The 22480-nt window shown below is 39.0% G+C and overlaps 2 protein-coding genes across 11 annotated transcripts; one reads left to right on the top strand and one right to left on the bottom strand.

The window, feature by feature from the left end:
• Window positions 11984-18403, bottom strand: LOC18766031 (nuclear cap-binding protein subunit 2). Of its 2 annotated transcripts, none has more exons than XM_020559140.1 (9): window positions 18189-18207; window positions 17806-17893; window positions 16707-16930; window positions 15681-15819; window positions 15566-15599; window positions 13814-13924; window positions 13005-13058; window positions 12784-12893; window positions 11984-12450 (listed from the first exon to the last, which is right to left on the bottom strand). In XM_020559140.1, the coding sequence occupies exons 2-9, from the start codon at window positions 17821-17823 to the stop codon at window positions 12379-12381; spliced, it is 762 nt and encodes a 253-aa protein (XP_020414729.1). In that variant the 5' UTR covers window positions 17824-17893; window positions 18189-18207; the 3' UTR covers window positions 11984-12378. The 2 variants fall into 2 exon arrangements, with proteins under 2 accessions (XP_020414729.1, XP_007198839.1); XM_007198777.2 differs by lacking the exon at window positions 18189-18207 and adding an exon at window positions 18314-18403 and having other exon boundaries at window positions 12001-12450.
• Window positions 18441-22467, top strand: LOC18766020 (protein NUCLEAR FUSION DEFECTIVE 6, chloroplastic/mitochondrial). 9 transcript variants are annotated; one of them, XM_020559144.1, is made up of 5 exons: window positions 18443-18686; window positions 18865-18986; window positions 19841-19898; window positions 21130-21638; window positions 21990-22460. In XM_020559144.1, exons 1-3 carry the CDS (start codon window positions 18532-18534, stop codon window positions 19846-19848), a joined length of 285 nt encoding a protein of 94 aa, XP_020414733.1. In that variant the 5' UTR covers window positions 18443-18531; the 3' UTR covers window positions 19849-19898; window positions 21130-21638; window positions 21990-22460. The 9 variants fall into 9 exon arrangements, with proteins under 9 accessions (XP_020414736.1, XP_020414733.1, XP_020414734.1 ...); XM_020559145.1 differs by lacking the exon at window positions 21130-21638 and having other exon boundaries at window positions 21990-22467; XM_007198881.2 differs by lacking the exon at window positions 19841-19898 and having other exon boundaries at window positions 20781-21638; window positions 21990-22410.

Genomic DNA, 22480 nt, shown 5'->3' with positions numbered 1-22480 from the left:
AACCCTTCCACGAAGCGACGGTAATACCCGGCTAACCCCAGAAAACTTCGTATCTCAGTAACACTGGTTGGTCGTAGCCAATTTACTACTGCTTCAATCTTTTGAGGATCAACATAAATGCCCTCTGCAGAGATCACGTGCCCCAAGAAGCTCACTCTGTCTAACCAAAATTGACACTTGCTGAATTTGGCATACAGTTGTCTTCTTCTCAGAGTCCTCAACACAAGGTTTAAATGCTTCATATGTGCCTTCTGACTCTTTGAATACACCAGAATGTCATCTATGAACACAATCACAAAGCGATCCAAGTAACCTCGAAACACTCTGTTCATGAGATCCATAAATGCAGCTGGCGCATTCGTTAATCCAAATGGCATCACCAAGAACTCATAGTGCCCATACCTCGTTCGAAACGCAGTTAATCCAAATGATATCGAGACCTCAGGTCAATCTTAGAAAAGACCTTGGCACCCTTCAGCTGATCAAACAAGTCATCAATGCGAGGCAAGGGATATCTATTCCGCACTGTGATCTTGTTCAGCTGTCTGTAGTCAACGCATAACCTCATGATGCCATCCTTTTTCTTAACAAATAAAATTGGAGCACCCCATGGAGAAAAACTGGGGCGGATGAAACCCTTATCTACCAGCTCCTGCAACTGAGTCTTTAATTCCCTCAACTCTGCTGGTGCCATTCTATATGGTGCTTGAGAAATAGGATTTGTTCCTGGAGCGAGTTCAATAACAAACTCAATCTCCCGTTGAGGAGGTAATCCAGGAAGATCCTCAGGAAATACATCTGGAAAGTCCTGTACGACTGGAATATCCTCCAATCGCAGCCCATTATCTCTGGTATCAATGACATGTGCTATGTATCCTGAACACCCTTTTCTCAGCAACCGTTTTGCCGTCATAGCTGAAATGAGGCAAGATGGAAGCACTCGGCGTTCACCATAAAAAGTTACTTCAGGTCGTCCGGGACTACGGAATACAACTTCTTTCCTAAAGCAATCTACTGAGGCACGATGTCTGGCTAACCAATCCATCCCTAAGATGACATCCAAGTCAACCATGCCCAAGGGAATTAAATCTGCCTCCAAAAACACATTTCCCACCAGCACTGTACTATCGCGATACACGGTACCTACCCTAAAAATCTCTCCTGTAGGTACTGAGATCGCCAGTTCAGTCTGTAGAGCCGAAAGTCTAACGTTGGCATTATGGGCAAAACTAGGTGTGACAAACGAGTGCGTAGCCCCAGGGTCAATCAAAACTCTAGCAGGAATGCCAAAGACCGGTAAAATACCTGTAATGACGTCAGGCGATGCATGTGCTTCCTGCTGGGACATGTTATATACTCTGCCTGTGGCTCTGGAACGTCCACCACGTCCCCTCTGCTGACTACTACCTCGACTGGCCACACTGGTTTGGGCACCACGGACGAAGCCTCCACAAACGGTGGTATCTCCTGTGATCGACCCTGCATAACTGTCCCTGGAATTGGCGCATCTGTGGTCTCTCTAGTCTGCAGGAACAAAGGGCAATCCTTCCGAAAATGTCCAGGTTGTCCACAGTAATAACATCCAGTAGTACCCTGCTGGCAAGGCCTAGAATGGTGCCTACCACATCTAGCGCATTGGGGGCGACTCCTCCTGCCAGATCCTGACAGCAACTGTTTTCCAGCACCTCTTGCACTACCCCCAGAGCGGTTTCCAGAACTGCTACTTTGGTTGGAACTTCCGCTGGAGCTGAATCCAGGTCGGTAACCTCCATAGCTGCGACCACTGGATGATCCCGAACTGTAACTGCCTCTCTTAGATGATCCCTGGCTAGGACCACCTATTTCAAACTGCTGCCTACGGAGTTCACCCCGTGGTCTGGCCATCATCTGGCTGCTTTCACTCAGCGAAGCCGACATCACCACATCACTAAAGTTGGTCAACCGCTGACTGATCACAATATCTCTGATAGAGGCCTTTAATCCCATAGTGAACAGCTGACACTTCTTACTTTCATCCTTCACCAGTGGAAGACAATACTTAGACAGGTCATGAAACCTCTTCTCATACTCTAATACAGTCATCATCCCCTGTTCTAGCTGCAAAAACTCTTGCATCTTCAAATTCTGGTACGCTTGTGGGTAATACTGACTGTCAAATGCAGCTCTGAAGACTTGCCATGTAATGGTTAAAGGATCCCTGTATCGCCTCTTGACTGAATCCCACCAATGTCTGGCATTTTTGATCAAGAAGAAGGTGGCCAGAGTAACTCTACTGTTCTGTGGAACAGCCATGACCTCCATGATCCGTTCCATCTTTTCAATCCACTCCTCAGCTACTGCTGGGGTACCATCACCATCAAAGTCAGTGGCCCCTATCCTCTTTGCTTGATCAGCGTATCCCAGGGAGGGATCTCTGGGCTGCCCAGTTCTGGCTAAAGCCTGCGTCAGCAACTCCAAGGTCTGCTGAAAGTGGGGATCTCCCTGCATAGGAGGTATAGCAGGTACGGCTTCTGACGAACCTCCAACCACAGATTGCTCTACCGGTTCAGGTACCGGTGCAGGAACAGGAACTTCCTCCTGCCCGAGCTGGGGATCCTGTCCCCTCTGTCGGGACGACTGTCTCGTCCCTCTACGGACACCACCACGTTTAGGGCCCATCTTTCTGTCACACGAAACAGATGTTCAGGAAAACGAGGATGCACAAAGTGCGAAGTCTACAGGAAATTAAACCTAATGCTCTGATACCAAGTTGACAGGACCCGATCCAAATTTCGCTTTGGAATCCGAGTCAGACCCTGTGCGTGTACGACACCTGGCAAATGTCGGGCACAAAAGACCTATTTGCCCTTCCAAACAAAACACGATAAAACGACAAGGTTGACTTCTACCGAAAAACCGGCAGAGTTTCCCTTGTAACTGGCTCAATACCAAAACATTCACACCTGCCAAACAAGTATACATATATACAACCAACTGCCAGCATATGTATATATACATTCCAAGAGATCAAAACTCAGTCTAGGGCAAAACATCAGAGCGACTGCTAAGAATTTACAAAAGAGTGAATCTTTGTACAAAATACAAATCCTACATCAAAGAAAGGCGCGGAAGATGGGAAGTGGCCCGGTGGTGGATTCCTGTGCACGTCTACTACCTGGGGGCGCAAAACAACAAGAAGGGTGAGTGGACCCAAAACAAAGCGTAGAAAATAATATATGAACATACTAACCCCACTATAAAAACAGTTATACAAACTAACTTATTTTCTTTATTTCTGAAATCAATGCATGTATATAACTATACATTTGAAAACAGTTGAAAACTATCACCTAGGTGTACCCCTATTTCCGTCAAATCCTTATATCCGTCAATTCCTTGCATCACCATGGGTGACACATACTCGCAGGTCTCAATGACACGAAGTCAGTCCGAGCCGCAACTCGCAGGATTCAGGGGACCGTAGTCCACCTTTATTCGCATTACTCGCTCCACACGAGTTCGAGTACCAAAGAACTCGTGGGGCAACTGTCAAGCATGCTGACTAAACCGAAGGTAACAAATATAAACCGAAGGCAACATTCAATAACTAGTACCGAAGGCAACATTTAATAACTGGGTACAAGGTGATTTGAGAAAATATAAAGTTTCTGAAGAAAATTTGTTGAATAATTAACTTTCTGTAACCTTTAAAATTCTGCTGCCATTTATCTGATAATTAACGAGAATATCTGTTCATACAAGCTTTAAAGGAAATTGCACTCGGCAGCATGCAACATAAAATAGTTAACAGCATAAAACAGCTATAACTGAAACTGAACTGCTTAAATTCATTTATTAAAACAAAGAGTCCACTCACGGATGGTCCGAGCTAATTGGACCCTTCGAAGGTCCTTCCTGCAAGTCGACTGGACCTTTGGTGCCTGATTATCCATGAATAATAAATCACTGCTGAATAAAAAGAATCAAATTAAACACCCTGCCCCCGGCTCCTAGAAATACGTGCACTCATTTTAAAGTTACTCTTATGCCCACATTAGCTTTTTAGACAGTTAGAACGACCTTAAGAGACCCGAAGCCTTACTAAGCGATATACTGCCAGATCGGCCGATCCCGGACCCCGTGGGTCCACGATCTTCGATGGCCAATCTGGGCTCCTCTGAAGGTTCCTTACAGAGAAGGAACCATGTTCTGCGAGTTTGGTCCGAAACGGACGGTCGGATTAGCCAAAATCGCGTTATCGCTTAAAATCCAAACCCTAGCCCCAGGGTTCGCGATTTCGGAGTATCCGGGACTCCGATTCGCAATCCGTCGAATCCTACACGATCCTGAAATCATGTAGACCGACATATCCGAAATTCAGCGCGATCCAACAATTTGACGACACTGCACCCAAGGATCGCGCGATATGGAAAATCCGTTCGGGGCTCAAACGGACTCCGAATCGAGATCCACGAAATCCTACGCGCTCGTGATGACACGAGGATCTCAAAACTGCCCAGAGTTACTCCACCACCCTCGCCCACGCGCCCCAGCACGCGCGGGCAGATTCGGGTGTCTAAAGCGATACCGAGTGGCCGAAAAATCTCGGAACCAAGACTCCAAACTCCTACCCTAGGTAAAACACCCCATTTTGAGTCACTTTTGTTCTTGAACCTACCCCAAAAACTGACTGGAAGTGGCCGAACACGGAGGCCGAAAACCGGCCGAATTCCCAATTCGAAAACTGAGCTTGCTACGGTGAAAATCAACGCAAACCTACCTAACCATCAGCTAGAGCACGGAAAATAGGTAGAAATCCATACCTTACTCGACAAATTTGGAGGAGAATTGAGGGAGAACGAGTGACTTGAAGATCCGGTGAGCACCATCGGTTCCAGCGCGATTTTCGGCCAGCACAGGTCACGTCGCCGGCGGGGAACGGTCGGGGAAGGAAGAGGACGTCGTCCCGGTCGTTTTGGTACCGGCTCCGTCCACAGCCGTGGTCGGTGGCCGGAGATACGAAGGAGAGAAGGGACGGACGTGGGAGAGGGAGGGAGGTCGGCGCGAGGAGAGAGAAGGCTAAGCTGGTTTTTATAAATCCAACTTCAAAATATTTACGGTTGTGCCACTGAGACTCTTTTGACCATAACTCTCTCGCTACAACTCCGATTCGCGCTCACTTCGTGTCTATGAACTCGTGTCGTCGTGCTCTACGCAACGGTATATGTGAAATTGTCATATTCCTTTTTGGTCAAAAAGTCAACTTTGAGTTCATAATTTAGTCAAAGGGCAAAATTGTCTTTCCGCATAATTAATTACTAATTAAATATGAATTTTAGGTTTGGGTCATTACAATGTGGCTAGGGAACAAGCTGTCAAACCGAGGACTGGGCTCACCAGCATGTACAGCAGAATCCTCAATACTCGTACGCCTGTGACAAGTCCTACAAGCGCAGACAAACCCTGCTAAGAGTCTATGAAACGCCCTGTCAAGGGTGCCCGGGTTCCGACATATCCAAGTGTCACACAATTCCCAGTATCCAATTTCAGTATTCTAAATCCGGGGAGGTACATAGGGTAGTGCTTATAGCACTCAAAACTGACATAAACCACAACCCAACTCATATTCCATTATCCCTTTCCAACAAACCCATGTTCCACACACATCCAATTATAGATAGAAATTCTCAAAAATAGCACATATCCATTCAAAATATTCATAATCTGCAATGATTCGAATATAATTCCTATACTTTCATAATAGTATTATATTCAGCATTTATAAATAAATAATAACTCAATAATCCAAGAAATCATTATGCATATTTTTCCATCCTTGAAAATAATGATTATAGTTTAAAAACAAAGTCCACGCGCAGATACTCCCATGTTGCTTAACCCAGAGAGGGTCCCGCTTGTTGCGTACACTAGGTCGGAGTACCTATTTAAAGACACGAGGACTAGATTAAAATAAAGCACTTCGAACGAGAATTTTAAAATAAATTCCTAATTTTCCCGGGATTCATGGTGTGTGAATGACGAACAAGGAGTTCCTAAGGTCCAACTACCTGTTTTGAATGGTGGAATAACCTCAGAAGAAGCTCGGTCAACTGAGTGGTCAAACTTTCAATATTGGTCAACTCGGCCAGCAGGGTCCACGACCTCCGATTTTCAATCTGAAAGTTCATATGGGTTCAACAAGGTTTATTATACATGTTCTATAAGTTTGGCCCAAATTGAACGGTCGGATCGCTCGTAAGCGCATGATTGAACGGTTATTGTTTAACCTAATCTCTTACTCATTGAATCGAAGCATTCGGGGCTTCGACACTAGATCCACATATTTGAAAATGGAGTCGATCCAACAATCCGAACATATCGAACCCTGGATAACGCCTAATTCACGTAAATCCGATCGACCATCAAACGATAACCAAATTCAAATTGAACATACCGTTATGCCCGGGACGACATTGGGTCGTTTTAGGACCAAATGGGTCCCCCAAACAGGGCCCACACGTCGCCACATGCGCCGGTAACGAGTGGGTGTCTTGAGAAATTTCGGCGACCGGAAAATTCTCAAGTCACCCAACAATACTTATACTTACGTGATTAGAATAGCGAGTAGAGCAACTTTTCCTCTTGCTCTTGGACCATGGTCAAAAGGTGACCAGAACTTGTCGAAATCACAAATCGAAAATCGGCCAAACCTTAAGTTGTAAATCAAGTTTCAAAACTCAAAAATCAATCCTAATCAACCAAACCATCAGCTAGAACACGTTGAAATGATGAGAAAGCATACCTGGATCGGCAAATTTGGTGGAAGGAATCGCCGGAACGAATGACTAAAGTTTTGGGTAAAAACAGGCAGGATTTTCGCTTTTTCTGGCATTCTGGGCTGACGGCTGAGGCGAGGGATAGATGGGATGGAAAGAGGAGGTGGAGGTGGTTGTTTTGGTTCCGGCCTTATGTGCGGTAGTGGTCGGAAGCGGCGACGGTGGCCCAAAATTTGGTCGGCTAAACTGGCTGTCGCGCGAAGGTTGACTTTTAATGTTTAGTTATTAAATTATTCTAATGAAAGACAATTTTACCCCGAGAATATTTTAATGGGCTTAAAGTTGACTTTTTGTTCAGGAAATATTTTGGGGAATTAAGTGCAACCATTACGTAGATCGCGTCGATATGAGTCTGTAGACATGTAGTAGGCTCAAATCGGGATTATAACGAAGAAGTTATGATCAACAATAGTGCAGTGGCACAACCGTAAATATTGTGAAGTCAGATTTTTTTTTTTAAAACCCATATTTTTTTTTTCTTCTCTCTCTCTCTCTCTCTCCCCGAGCCTCCCTCCCTTCGCACGCAACTAGCACCTCCAGCAGAAAGGGTTTTGGGCCGCTGCGGCCACCATCGGAGCCCAGACAGATCCCAAAATGACCTGCCAGTCTCCCTCGTCCTACCCCATGCCTCCGCCGCCTCCACAGTGAGCTCTAGCTGCCAGAAAATAGAAAAATCTGACCTGTTTTACGTGAAATTTTTTATGCTCGTTCAGCCACTTCCGACCACCAATTTCTTCAATCCAAGTATGCTTTTTCATCCTCTCAATGTGTTCTAGCTGATGGTCGTTGTTCCGGTCATCTCCGGCCACTTTTTGGCCTTGGTCCAAGAACAAAAGTTGCTTCACTCAATGTCTTGATCATGTAAGTATAGGTCTTGACCAACAGTTTGGAGATTTTCAGATTGCCGGAATTACTTTCGGCACCCAAGCGTTGCAGGCGCGTGATGCGATGCGTGGGCCACCTTGTGGTGGGCCTTTGAGTCCTAAAATGATCCACATGTCATCCCGAGCCCGACAGTATGCTCGGATTTGAATTTGGTTATCGTTTGACTGTCGATCGAATATCGCATATTAGGTGTTATCCGGGTTTGATATGTTCAAACCGTTGGATCGACTCCATTTTCACTTATGTTGATCTAGGAACATCTAGGATTGTGTAGGAACTCATGGATCGAGAATCGGAGTTCCGGACACTCCGTACCAATTATTTAAATTTACATAAAATAATAACCGTCTAATCAAATAACTCACGAATCGAGAATCGGAGTTCCGGATACTCCGTCCCAATGATTTAAAGTTACGTAAAACAATAACCGTCTGATCGTGCGATCGGGAGCAATCCGACTGTTCGATCAAGACCAAACTCTCAGGACATGTTGAGTAGACCTTGTCAAACGTATAGGAATGTTCGGATCATAAGTCGACGGTTGTGGGGCCCGCGGACCCAAGTGGTCAATTCTGCGAATTGGGTCAATTTGATCGTTGGATCATGACGAGACCTTTAGAATGAGCTGAACTTATGGTTATGGAAGATTACTTAATAATCACTTTTACATATTGAGTATTTTATATTATGTTTAGTTGTGAAGAGTTGGGAATGGTTTGTTAATCGGATTTTGAGGTGAATAATAAATTAATTAAATATCTAAGTATGTGTCTATATTTAATATATATATATATATATATATATATATACTCAGCGGTTTGAAAATGATGAATTATGGACGCTAGTTCTCAACAGTATGTGATGCAAATTTAAATGTAGTTGAGAACTGATTTTTGGAAAGTTGATAAAAGATTTGAAAAATGGATTTGTGGAATAAGGGAAATCTTATGATAAGTTTCAAAATATGGTTTTCAAACCCACCCCAGGAGTACCCTCACCCAGTTGCCTTTGGAACAGTTTAGTCATTTATGATAATGCCCCACGAGTATCAAGGACTCCTGAACAGTGTGGTGAGGGGATATGCATTCTCAGGCTGACTACATGTCCCCCGAGTTCTGCTAGGATGTGCGTTCTAGGGCTGACTACGTGTTCCCTGAGTTTTGCGAGGATATGTTATCTCGGGTTGACTACATGTCCCCCGAGTTCTACGAGTATGTAACAGACATGGTACTTGGAATTGACGGAATATTAATGGAATTGACGGGTTATGAATGGGGGTACACTTAGGTGGAGAGTATTTGAGTTTGAGATGTTTTAAACTAAAATTGATGATTTTATCTTTGTATTTATTGGTGAAGGTTTTAATACATGTTTTCCGAATTATGAGACAAGGATTGAGAGTTTTCAAAGTTTTAAGGATTTTATATAATTCACAATTATTTTCTTAAGTGATGAATTTGTTTTTACATGTGAAAGAGGGAAACATGTTTTATTTAAATTTTTGATATTGACATTAAGGTTTCACATGGTCATTAATAATTTTCTCATTTTCCTACTTATCAATAATAAGTTAATTATATATATATATTTATATATTTATGCACAAGTGGGATGAGTGGAAGATTGTTCTAACATCAATAGCCCTTGCCTGAGTTTCAGTGGATTGATTTGCAAATTACATTGAAATATAACAGTTGATAAAGATATACAAGTGCAAATATAAAAAGTGAAAGAACTACGTATGGCTTGATCCCTCGATAAGAGTACGTAGGTAACCTAGAGTTACTAGGTGCAGCCATAAGATCAAGTATGGAAAATTTTGTTCAGTTAGGTCACATTGGATATTGTTAAAGTTTTTCACATTGTTCTAAGAGTTGAGACCAAATTTAGATGGTAGAATGTTTGATTTGGTATAAAGAGGCTCGAGGCCATTCAAAGTTATTTGTTTGAATGCATGCTTAATGATTGGGATTTTTGTACATATGAAAATTTTGGGAAATGAGCAATTTAGGGTTTAGGGTTGGTCAAGTGTGTCTGGCACCTGCCAGGTGTTGGACACACACAGGGTTTGGCTCATATTCCAAAGTGGAATTTGGGTCGGGTCTTGTCAGACGCGATCTACATCATGGTGCCATTCAATTCCCCAAAATCCTACCAGATTAAAAAGTGATCAAAATAACTCTATCTCCGAGGGCAAAATTGTAATTTCATAATTAAGTAAATTAATTAATTTTAAATGGACAATAAAAATAGGGTTGGGGTGTCGCAATATAGTTTGCCGATTTTATAACTTGGCCTGTAGTTTTAATTTTGTGAATTTTATCCTTGTAGTTTCAATTCGGAGTAATTCAAGTACACGTTTCAAATTCTATCAAATTCCTCCAATTATGTTAAGTTTTGACCATATGCTGCCATTTAATAGTAAAACACAAGTTGGAGCTCTTCTTTTTTACTTTACGAGTGATTTAGGGATTTAGAGTTTCAAAAAAATTTGCATCTCTAGATTAAAATTTGGGTGAATTTGGAAGAATTTGGCTCAAGCGCACGAAATTATCCCTCTATGTGAGGTCGTGGTAAAAACTAAAAGGAATATGGAAGAATTTTAACAGAAATTGAAATATGTCCTTGAATTGCTTTAAATTGAAAACTAAAGGATAAAATTGATAAAATTGAAAACTACGAGGATAAAATTAAACCTATGGGGAGCGAAGTGGTAAATCTGGCAAACTACAGGGACCCAAATTGATTTTTGCCTTTCTTTTATTTTTTAGTTACATGTCAATGTTTTCAAAAAAAAAATTTTATCACAAGTGGCCCCTAAACTTTTTTTTTTTTTAAAGTACAAACGATCGTCTAGACTACAGGGGAGGGGGATTTCTCTCACACACACACAACTATGATGTCGTGGGAATTTGAACCAGAGATCTCTAGTCTACAAGTCTAGACCCTTTTCCATTGAGCTAGACCTTGTTGGCCCCTAAACTTTTTTTTTAAAGTCATCTTTCTAGTCCAATTCTTGAATCAATCAATGTGGTACTTAATCTTTTGATCTGCATATCAATTGGTCCTTATTATTGCATCCATCAAAACTTTCGTTAAAATTGGTCACATAACCAACTTTAAAGGAGTATTTTCATCAAAATATAGCTCATCCACCAATGAGATAAAATAAAATTCACTTTCTTTTGCTCAATGGGGCTATCTACTAGGGTTGAGCATAATACGTAATCTTTTAGGTGGATAGGTTTTATTTTGACAAAAAAAACTCTATAAAGTTGGTCATGTAATGAAGGTTTTGATGGACTAAACGAGAGGGACCAAATTGTTTGTGTACTTAAAACGAGGACTTTTGAAAAGTTGAGAGACAGCTCGTGATAAAACCCTATTACTTATGCGCTTATCCACAAATAAATGTTCTCGGCAAGAAAAATTCTACAAATAAATGTCTAGGGCAAGTATGTAATAAAATTTAGTTAAGTTCTTTAACTATGTTGTGATTGGAAAAAAAAAAAAAAAAAAAAAAAAAAGGAGGTTATTTCCGTGTGTAGTAGGAACATTTGGTAGCACCTCCCAAGTAAACTTTGAACGTACAAGAAAATGAATAAGAACTCGTTTGAGAGTGATTTTGAGAGGACCAGAATCACTTATGGGGAGAAGAACCACTCATGTATTTCTCTATATAATCATTTAAATTTATTTTAAGGTGCTTCTCTATAAAATTACTTAAAACCACTTGAAATGATTATATGAATAAGTGATTCTCCATAAAAGTGATTATTGATCTATCAAAATCACTCACAAACGAGCCATAAATAATATAATAGAAAGAATAGACGACCAATTCCCCAAATTTCTTTTGCCCTCACTTTTGCTCACTCCTTGTGTACCATTATTCAGCATATGTGGTATTTTTTTAATCTGCAGAACGTTTGAGAGGCTACAGCTAGAATTTGTTTTACAACAATTTAGGGAAATAACCAACCACTTTCTTGCTCTCTGCAGGCAAACCCTTAACACCTTAGGTTTATCAAGCCCTCTTGAACTTAGATCAATTCTCCTTCTGTGCACCCATCGATGCCTAGCTCTCTAGCAGTGGTTAACCAAGTCTTAAAAATCATCAAATCTAGTCCTTTCTTATAAACAGATCGGGTCAGATAAATTCATGTGCACCCTTACGTTCTGTTCATTAGTTCACAAGGAATTAACCTTTCATGCACAGTATATAGGTCGATAAGCCGATGAGGGAAGCAAGAGTATCTTCAGGGAGTAGCTCAAGAAATATGAAAATGAACGAATCACATGGCCAGGAATTCGAGACTAAATATCGATTCGGATATAAGTGTAAGACTTGCTAAAGACGTGCTCAAGTAGAATGCATTTACTCAATGACCTTATCTGAGCCTAATCGAATGCATGCAAATAGGAGAAAGGAATAATGCACTAATTCTTTTCCCATACAATGAACAATATGACGTTAAAATACTTCATTTTGAACATATGTAGCTGATCAATCTCCTGTGCAGGACTAGGTGCGGAAACTAAGCCTTCAAGAAATAAAATGAGAGTAAAGAAAATGACGTCTTCAAGTTGTCCACATTCAAATTTGGACACCATTGCTTTCTATCCGATTGCAGAAATGCCCTGAAGTATCAGTCGATGCCCAGCAGTGAGAATGTGATCAAGATTGTCGCTTTTGCTCATCTTCTTCATCATCAGAGTCGCCACTCTCACGAAACCGTGGATTTTTCTCCTGTTGGAGAAAATAGATTGTGCAACATAAGGGAATGAATAGAAAATGAAAGATGAAAATAAAATTAAAATAAGAAATGCTCATGTCATTTTTTCTTCTCTTAAACAAAAGGTAAGTTTGTCCTGTCCTATGTTCTTGTAGGACATCTAACCAGTAAATAGTACAATTGCCATCTTGTTGTCATTGCAATCAAAAAGGAGGAAAGAGGAACATCATTGAACATTTAACCTGACACTCTTTCAGCCACAGAGATGACATGGCATACTAACAGGTTGGCAATTCAAACTTTTAAAAATATGCAAGAAGAATTGGGACGAGAATTGTTAGAATTACTGGTCTAGATTCGTGATCAGAGTTCTTTCGGGATTCATAATCCGAGTTTCTCTTTGAGCTCTCATATGAGTGGCGGTCATCATCTCGATGTCGTTTCCGATGATAGTCACCTTTGCCAAATAAGTTTCAAATTAAATCAGTTGTAAAAAAAGAAAAATGTAAACAACAAACTGGGCTGAAACAGCTACACCAATCAAAGAAATGTTTTTAACGATAGATACCTCTACCAGGCCGATGAGTACCCCCATGATTATGGCCTCCACCATGTCTACCATCTGAATGATTAAAAAGTCAACAACAACAAAAAATAAAAAAAATAAAAAAATAAATTAATCAGAGAGGAACTGTCATGTATATTAGACTAAACTCTAGTTCACCATGGCAAACAGTTAATTGCAGCATCTCTACAGGCTCATTAATAAAAGCCCTGTCATCCGTATAGAAAGTTGCACTCATTCCCAATTCTGCATATGAAGCCAATGTGTACGTTTTCCAGCACTAAATTGTACTTCAAATTAATATTCAACAATAGGAAAATTTAAATACACATAGAAGATGGACAGAAGGAAAGTTTCTTCGAACAATAATTTTGCTGCCTATTCAAATTTGTCAGATAAGAATCACTAAAATGCAAGAAAGATGAGATATAATTGACTGACATTTCAATCACGTGTACACTAGTGGAAAGACAATAATTGAGGTGACTTTTTAATAACTAAAGTGCCCATGCCCAGATTATTCTAATCAATAGCTGTTGTAAAGACAACCTGGGGGCCTTTGCCTATTCCTATAAGCTCACAACACAATGCAAAGTTGGTTGACCTAAAATTGTTCCTATGTGATTTCAGCTTATAAAGCTATGAAATTTCCCCTCATATCCTACTTCCACTATCCATCTAGATGCTTTGCGAAGGATGCAGTTGTGAAAACCAACCCAGAAAACCCTAATGCAATGACATATGCAGAGACAAATAATCCAGAAAATAAGCCAAATCTCTTGAACTACACAAACTGTTTCTGAGTAACTTACAGTGAGGTGGCATGACTGGAGGGAAAGTGCCCAAAGATCCAGTACCATAATCTACTAGCGTTCTCTGAGCTTCTAACTCTCGTTGAACTAATTTACCATATCCACCTCTGCGTATAACATGTTAAGGAAACTAAAGAGCAAAGCTTTTTCATCTCATATTCAACAATGTAGATTAAAAATCCATCAACCATTCTGTTTTTTGACAGCAATGTTACTTCTTTAAATCGAAAACATTTCACATTCAAGAGAAACATCACAAGAACCAGATCGACTTTAAATTTTATTGCAAAAGCAAATTCTAGGAATAAATTCTCATAAGAAAGAGGTGATATAATCAGACTAAAAGACAGATCAAAGTTGAAGCTGGAAATAGCTAATCATTTATATCCTCTTTCTGCAACTCTAACGAAATGGGATCAATAGATTCAACTCCTACTTGGGTGGTAAAGAAAACAATATGCAGAAAATCTTTTTAAAAAATAAAATAAGAGAACATCTGCTAGAGAAAACATTAAGAAAAGCATAAAGCAGAGGTATAAACTTGATATCCATCAACAAAAGTAAAAGTGACCAAAAGGTAAATAAGAATATAGAATGCTGAGCAAGAACTGGAGATGGTTTCAATCAAGTTGAAAAGACGCCGATTTGGCAAAGTTAAGAGAGGACATAGGTGTCTAGATTTGATGGTAGCACAGTAGTGCCATTAAGTACATCTGTCCCATTCATAATCTAAAACTGGCCTCTTGACACACGCGAGAGCGTGTGCCATGGGCTTTTTCTATTGGATGTGCATCAATTTTTTAATCGATCATTAAATTACTATCAAGGTAATACATTTATAAATGCAACAGTAACTCCACTAATGTGCAGAACAAAAGCACAAACAATATTACCATGCAGATCTTGGAAGAGGTTTCTGTTTGGAGAATACTCAACATAACCCTGGAAAAAGGTTCATCCTCATCCCAGTAACCAATAAGACAAATTTCTTAAGAGTCATGCGTGCCATTAATGATAGAAAAGAAGTGGCTCATATAAGAGGGGAGAGGAGAATACAGGGCCCTATCATCCTTCATATCTTAGAAGAGGAGAGCATGTTTAATTTTGTAACAGAAGAGGGTGGAGGAAAAAAATTATGGAGAGATAAAAAGGTGAAGTTGTAAATATAAAGCTTCAGTTTGAGAAAAAATTAGAAATTGAGCTAGTGGGGTGTTAACTGTTAACCAAAACTAAAGTTGATGTGTTTTTTTTTTTTTCCCCTTTAATTGTGTTTAATTATTTATTTTACCAATTTTCCCTGAATTATATTAAATTGTTTTCTATAGAGTTTTAGTTATCAAAGGGTACTTGATGGGATTTTAAATGTTTTATCTTTTGGCTTCTCCCTTTATATATATAGGTGAAGTAAGCTTCACAGGAAAGACAACTGACAAGAATTTATCTATCCACTTTTTAGGCTCTTAAGTAGAACATACAACCTTACACAGTTCTGAAGCACATACAATCTGCTCTACCTACCACTGCTTATAATTCCCAATTTTGTGAAACAGAAACCCTTGTATCAAATGAACTTAAATATAAATTGAATGCAAAGACAAGCAAATATATAATTTTAAAACGGATTCTCTATCTAGAATTTCCAGAAAAAGTAAAAAGAAAGAAGCTAGGACTCCCTTTTAACCTCAGGGAAATACCATAATTTATTGACCATGCTGAAGAAAGCTTTTCCATATATTGAAATCAAAAGGATATCAGGATCATAATCAGTACGATATTCATCGCGCACCTGTAAAACAGAAAAAGATATTAAATCAAAACAATCAGACTGGTACATTTTGGCCAATTACAGGAAGGCACAGTAATGCACCTGTCCACCACTTCGGCCTCGACCCCATTGCCTTCCTTCTTGGAATCCCCAATCAAAATCCACACGAATAGGACGATCATCAAGAATAGTCCCGCTAATATATTTTACAGCATCCTCAGTGTCCTCTCGAGAGTAGTATCTGTTAACAAATGCATGTAAATTAAGAATCTAATTCTCAAAAGAAAAATATGTAACTTTTACTATTCTCAAGATACAAGACCAATTTACAAGCTATGCATATATTGAAAAAGAACACTAAGAAATGATAAACAACTGAAGCATAAAAGAATCAATTTTAAGTATAAAACATGAGGAACTTCCCCTGATAAATCAAAAGATCAAACAATTTGGTGCAGGTACAATGTGCACTGCTACAACATACAATCATTGTGACTTGCCAGCCATAGTTTAAGCAACAGCATGAATGGAAAGTGGTGCACTCCCTCTCTTTACTTGAACAATCAGATCCAAAAGAAGTACTCATGTCCCACACATTTAAATAAGATTGACTTGTCTGAAAACTTCAAGACAGAAAGAGAAGGGATATATGCCTTTCATTTAACTCAAAACATGAAACTCAAGAAAATATGCAAATGTTCTCCATCAAAATGAAACAAGCCATATCATATTCAAAGCATCTCAAGAGTCAGAATGCATATACAGTCCATCAGCAGAGAAGACTCAGTGGCAAAAACAATCAGCAATGAAGACAGTTACATGTATATATGCGTACAATTTTGATTTGCTATTGACCAATGAGCATGATCTTCATGCTGACCAACCCGTGCCCAATATTCAGATCCTGATAAAGTATTTTCTTATCAGGATGAATGTCAGAAATTCGAATTTGATCCTATGGTTGGGGAGCATGAATATTTGTGCTCAGCAGTAGATAGGAGATTGCAACAATATAAATATTACTTCAACATAGGGTGATAATTGAGGTAAATGAAGCCAATCAATTTGACTCTCCCCACTAAACTGTTTCCCTTCAAAGAAGTTAATAATATGAAGAATGAAGCTTACAGGACAAAACAAAAACCACAAGGCGTTTTGGTATTTTTATCCAAGCCCATAATTATCTTCTTAATCTCTCCAGCTCGAGAAAAAAGCTCATAAACTTGCTCTTCTGTTGTGTAGAATGACATATTCCCAATATAAACAGTCGTTGATGCCAGGAGTGCTTGTTCAAATTCCTCCTGTGGTCCAGGAAATCTTCTATCCCGATATTGTGAAAGCTTCGATTGATCCTAATGAAAAAAGAAAATGATGAAAGATGAGGTAAGTGCAGAGAGGAATAACACATTTATACAATGCATGCTGGATCACAAAGGATAAGCTGTATTTTCATCAGTATTTCAAAGTGAGACTTGAAGTACCATACAATAATCTGGCAAACTTAACAAATGCATAGATGTACAATATGGCCACTGGAGTTCCCTTTTTTTCTATAATAGAAACGGTTATGAAAATAGAGTAAAATGAATCTAAGAAATCATAATGAAAAAAACCCACTCAGTTCTAAAAAACAATTCACGGCACATGTACAGGGTACTTGAACAAGAAATAAACAAATCTTGTTAAGTAATTACTATGAACAAATCTTTTTAAACATTTTCCAGAACTTCTCTAGCATTCACACATTTGATTGATTTGAACCAAATCGAAAACCACAGCTTTTATACGACAACATCTTTTTAAGAAAAGAAAAAGGCAGCTGCATGACCATGTATCATAAAATGGAAACACCAATATATTTGGCTCGACAACAAAGAAAAGAGAAGATAGAACTTAAACATTCCCTTTTGCGATGTCTAGTTCTCAAATAGAAGAAAATAAAAGGGGTGGGGGCTTAACTTCTAATTTCCATCTCTCACCCACCATGAGTTTCTTTTCTTTTCTCCTCTTCTTGTAATGTTATCTCCAGCCCTCATATTACCAAAATGGAATATTATACACCTTCCTCCTCTTCATTTATATTTATTGAAAGTTTACATTGCAAACTGAAAAGAAAAACCTAGTGCACTGACTTGGATTTTTCACTCCATCAGACAGAAACTTGACACTAGTACTAAATTAAAGTCCAAGTTGAGAAGAAGATCAATAAAATCCAAGACTACTTTACCTTGAACAAAGAAGCCATCACCGTCTGCAACTGAAGGCAAATCAATAAAGTAAAAGTTGGAGAATAATTTCCTGAGTTTTATCAAAATCTGCACCAGAAACGGAAACCCACAACATCAATAGAATGGAGAAAGCCAACAAAATAGGATATTGAATGAAAAGTACAAAACACTCTAGCACCCAAAATATATATCATATATAACATTCTGTAAAACAATTGCATGAATGGTGTTATTTCAAGCTTGTTCCTTGAAACCCATTTGTTAGAAATACTTCATTGACGCAATTTAAACCATTTTATGTCACAGTAATCAAGTAAAATTGCAGTGCATGAGAATATGGATTTGCACATAAAATTAGCTACAATGCCACACACCAAATTACCTAGCTGCCTAAAAAATTGCCTTCAACCCTAAAACACTAAACCAGAAGACACCAGATTTAAGAACAACCATAGCTTTACAGAAGCTAGAGAGAGAGAGAGAGAGAGAGAGAGAGAGAGAGAGTACCAGGGAGGCAGCTTTGGCCCCGGTGGAAGCGAGAATGGGGTTTTTGTTTTTCTTTCGAAGCGTATTTTTCAACTTTCAGCTTCCGGTTCGAACCGGGTCACATAATCGGATCCTATACCCGCTTCGTTTTTTTGTTTTTGTTTTTTTTCTGCTTTTCCTCCAAAACCCTAAAGCCAAAGCTATTTCCTTTCAAAAACTTAAACCCTGTAAGCTAAGAAATGAGAATGGCCACCTCAGCAGCCGCAAGATCCATTTTCCGCTCCTGCGCCTCCCGCAGCTGCGGCTCGGCGGCGCGGCTCGCCTCCGAAGCCAAAGCCGCTCGCTCCCCGTTTCGTATGGCAGGCAAGCGACCTTCCTCTTCTCCCGCGCTTAGGTAAGTATGCGTATGTATGTATATGTGTGTGTATATATATATATGCCCCTTAATTTTCCCTCATTTTCTTTGCAACCAAATAGAATGTTCAAGTTACACGGTTGCCAAATTTGCCATTCAAATGACGTTGTAATACTTTGATTGTAAAAAATTTGGAATTTGTTTGTGTTTGTTGAAGGTCTCCCGTTGAATTGAGCTTCTGTGTGGAGTCAATGCTGCCCTACCACACAGCAACAGCATCGGCTTTGATGACTTCGATGCTCTCCATCACTCGCCGCAGTTATGGTTGGCTTCCAGAAGGTAGTCTCTCAGCAATCTGTTTGTATTTGCTCGTACTCTCAAGTGGCTCTTTGTATTTAGTGAATTTGTTTGCTTTTGCGATGGAATGAGTGGCTGTTGGCTTTATGAACGTTTGCTTGTGTCCTATTTATGTTCTTTGCTAGTGACTGCTTTTGTGCTTGTTTGAGTTCTAATTTCAGTGTCAAAGAACTGTTTCGAGCAATAGGTTTCAGTGTCAAAGTACTGTTTCGTGCATTAAGAATGGAATAGACTAAGATTTATCTTTCTGTTTGTTCCGTTGAAGTAATGGAATAGCAGTGAGCATTCCGTTCCAATGTTTGTGTTTCTAAAGAAACGATTGGTCTGAAACCAAATTTGAATGCTTCCCAATAAGCGCTTATACATGTAAAAGTTAGTGTGGATATTAATAGTATTCATTGCATATTTTTAAGATCAATGGAAATATCTCACTTTTGTTTTTTGTTTTCTTTCTGTGGGAAAAGTGATTTGTTTGTACATAAGCACATGCATATGTATACGTATATGTACATGTGTGTATGTATATATATATATATATATTTTATATTCAAATGTCCTTTTTGAACCCTTGTGATGTCTTTCTATTTTGCCACTTTTTATTTGCTTAGTAAAATTAACAAAAGAGCGAATGACTCAACCAAATGGGACTATTTCCTCTATCCTTATGCAATGTCTACGTCCACACTGATTTTTCTTTTGCTCCTTACTCCTCCTCCTGCTAGGATTGGTGAGATTTGCATATTTCTCATAACAAGCAGCCTTGTTTCATTATGTTCAACAAAGAAGTAGTTTTGTTTGTTGGCTGCCTAACCGATGGGTTTTTATTCTTGAATTAGGTATCTAGCGAACATTTGTAGGGTCCCTTGATGTCGTTTTCTTCCTTCTAATTTTCTGGTAAGGTAGTGGCTATTTATGTTGGGTTCAGATATTGGATACTTCAATTTTGAAATGTCATCACAGAGCCATATCATGTGTCTGTTTTGATACAAGATGTGGGAAAAATAAGTTTTTATGGTCATTAACTTACGCAAATGAATTTGTTAGGTACTAATAGCTGAATTTGGTGGTTTTGGTTTATGCGCTATCTCTCTGCTTCTTTTAGTTCACTTTGTGTCTTAAAAATTAAGTCAATGCCCCTTCTCGTACTCCTTATTTGAAAGGTGCAAAAATACCTCTGTTTGTTGTTGTAGGCCAAGACAGATGAAGATCAAGAAGCGATGTTGGAGTAACTTTGATTTTAAATTTCAAGCTTTTAAATATCTAAGGGGGCTATGTTCCTAAAAGATTGGAGAACATTTCTGTTCATTAAATTTGTAAACTTTGTTTTTATAAAAACGTTTATAAGAGTCCATTAGATGTGTTGAATTCTTTGATATTATCTCATGGAAATTTCTAGGAAGAGGAGGTGGAACATTTTTTATGATGGCTATTTCAGTGGTATTTAGAAATAGTCTTTGTATGTTTTGAATGTTTGGAGGTTTTTATTAAATATGATTGAATCAAAAATAGTTGATGAAAAATTGAAGAGAGTATAAACTGTATCTTGTTTGTTGTTAAAACAATTTATAATAAAATAGGTCCCCAAGTACAGATGTCTTCTATGCTGTTCTCATTACTTTTCCTTTGTCAGCTGTCCTCATCTCTCTTAACTAAAATCCCAAATTCAAGGTAGACACCTATAGTAGTTTATGAATATTTTACATGTTTAGTGGAATTTAGAAATGTTTAAACCACGATGATCATAAAGTTAGTGACTGATCATTTTTATTTGATCAGCTTGCAATGATGATGTGTGATGATTGTTCCAAGGAGTCAAGGAAGTTTTATGTACTTAGTTCTTCAGTCTAAGGCAGTGACTGCTGGTAATATAAGAGTTTTGAATGAGCTGCAGAAGAGATAAGTTGCATCTCCTGAGCTTTTAAACATAGATCAACTGGTAGACTTGGTTACTTTTGTCCAAGGAATAAAGACAATTTCCTTTTTCCTTTTCTGGTTCTCTCTTTTGTGATGCTCATTGTGTAGCTCATAGACTTAAAAGTGGTAATCTGCATTGCTGAATATTTTATTTTTTCCTTTTCCTTGATGTTAATGACTGGAGAGTCATACTTATATTGTTTTCAATCAGCTTGCAACAATGATGCATGATCAATTTCCAGTGAGTTCAGTAGAAGTTTTGTTCAAGATTCTAGCACTTGAAGAGAATGATGACTTGGAAGCCTTAACTGCATGCTTACTGGACAAATCTGTTCTGAAATAAACCTTTTCAGTGTTTTATTTTCTTCAGTTTGATTACCTTGAGAACTTTAAATGTAAAAATTCTATGACTACATAGTCAAAGATGAATATCATCTACTCTGCATGTTACTGTTCTGTTATCCTATTTGAATCCTTTATAGCTATTTTGTCTCTCTTTTTAGCTTCATTTTTTTCTTCTCTTTTTTGAAGAAAAAACATTGCATGTGTGGCAGCAAGGCATTATATCTTCTATATGAAGTAAGAAAAGTAGCTTCTGCCTGGTAAAGCATTATGCTCTTCCAGTGCAGTTAGTCGAAGAGCTATTGCTTGGCAATCCTCTCCTAGGTCTCTTTTACCAAGCTTGCAGGCAATTAGAGAAGAATCCACTTTTGTGTTTTGGTATATGCTCGATTCATAAAAAATTTGTGTGCCTCATTTCTTAGTATTAGCTTGTGGTTATGTTGGACGAATGCTAGTGAGCTTTGTATCGTGTTTTACTCGGACCAAACTTGGACTTCGTAATACTTGATCAAGTACAGTCAAGTTTGAGTTTGCAAGCATCTTGGTTCATACATGATTCATGCTTTGTGGCCAAATTATATATGCTACATAGAAAGTGTCTAAGGTTGATAGGGGCTATGTGATTTCACTTTCCAAATTTGCCTCTTCTTTTATGGTTTTTCCACAGCCCTCCAAAATTTCCCGAGTAGCTGACATGTTTATTCTTCTTCCTTTTCAATCTGTGCGCAGATTCTTGAGGAATGCAGATCCATCCCCTCAAGACGTTGACCTCCAAAGTGCCATAAACAGTGTTTCCGGCCCTGAGCTTACATTTCATTTGGTCACCTTTTGTAATAGAGCATCAAACAGCCAATCCTCATCACACATCGTATTGTTTTTCCCTCCTAAGTAGTTCCTCTGGAATTTATGGTTAGTGAGAGTAGTCAATGAGATCATACTCATCTGAGTTTATTACTACCCGTGTGGCCTGCACTATTTGCACACACTAGGGCAAAAGTTTGAACTGACCACATGATGTGCCAAACTAATGTGTGTTCTTTTTCTTTTTTTTCGGTCTGAGAGATTGTTGTATTAAAACATCCCAGAACGGGAAGCAAATACAACACAGCTGGCAGAACCAGCAAGAACACTAATGTGTGTTCTTTTGGCCAGATGTGATTTGATTATTTTCTTTTGAAAAATGGAACTTTAAAATACCAATCTTCAACATTGGGCCTTCC

The sequence above is a fragment of the Prunus persica genome, chromosome G3, assembly GCF_000346465.2.
Source record: "Prunus persica cultivar Lovell chromosome G3, Prunus_persica_NCBIv2, whole genome shotgun sequence".
In the NCBI taxonomy this organism is placed as follows: Eukaryota; Viridiplantae; Streptophyta; class Magnoliopsida; order Rosales; family Rosaceae; genus Prunus; species Prunus persica.
The sequence above is the reverse complement of the archived record's forward strand: the minus strand, read 5'-3'. Positions and strand labels throughout refer to the sequence as shown.

What these genes read in the sequence shown, in the direction of transcription:
- LOC18766031 (XM_007198777.2), bottom strand. An exon ending in TCGTACTGATTATGATCCTG is followed by an intron (nt 13,925 to 15,565) that starts ATATCCTTTTGA and finishes AACATGTTATAC; the next exon opens with GCAGAGGTGGATATGGTAAA. An exon ending in TACTCATCGGCCTGGTAGAG is followed by an intron (nt 12,894 to 13,004) that starts GTATCTATCGTT and finishes TATTTGGCAAAG; the next exon opens with GTGACTATCATCGGAAACGA.
- LOC18766020 (XM_020559141.1), top strand. Translation starts at nt 18,532, where the DNA reads ATGAGAATGGCCACCTCAGCAGCCGCAAGATCCATTTTCCGCTCCTGC. An exon ending in TCCTCTTCTCCCGCGCTTAG is followed by an intron (nt 18,687 to 18,864) that starts GTAAGTATGCGT and finishes TGTTTGTTGAAG; the next exon opens with GTCTCCCGTTGAATTGAGCT. An exon ending in TTATGGTTGGCTTCCAGAAG is followed by an intron (nt 18,987 to 20,634) that starts GTAGTCTCTCAG and finishes TTCCTTTGTCAG; the next exon opens with CTGTCCTCATCTCTCTTAAC.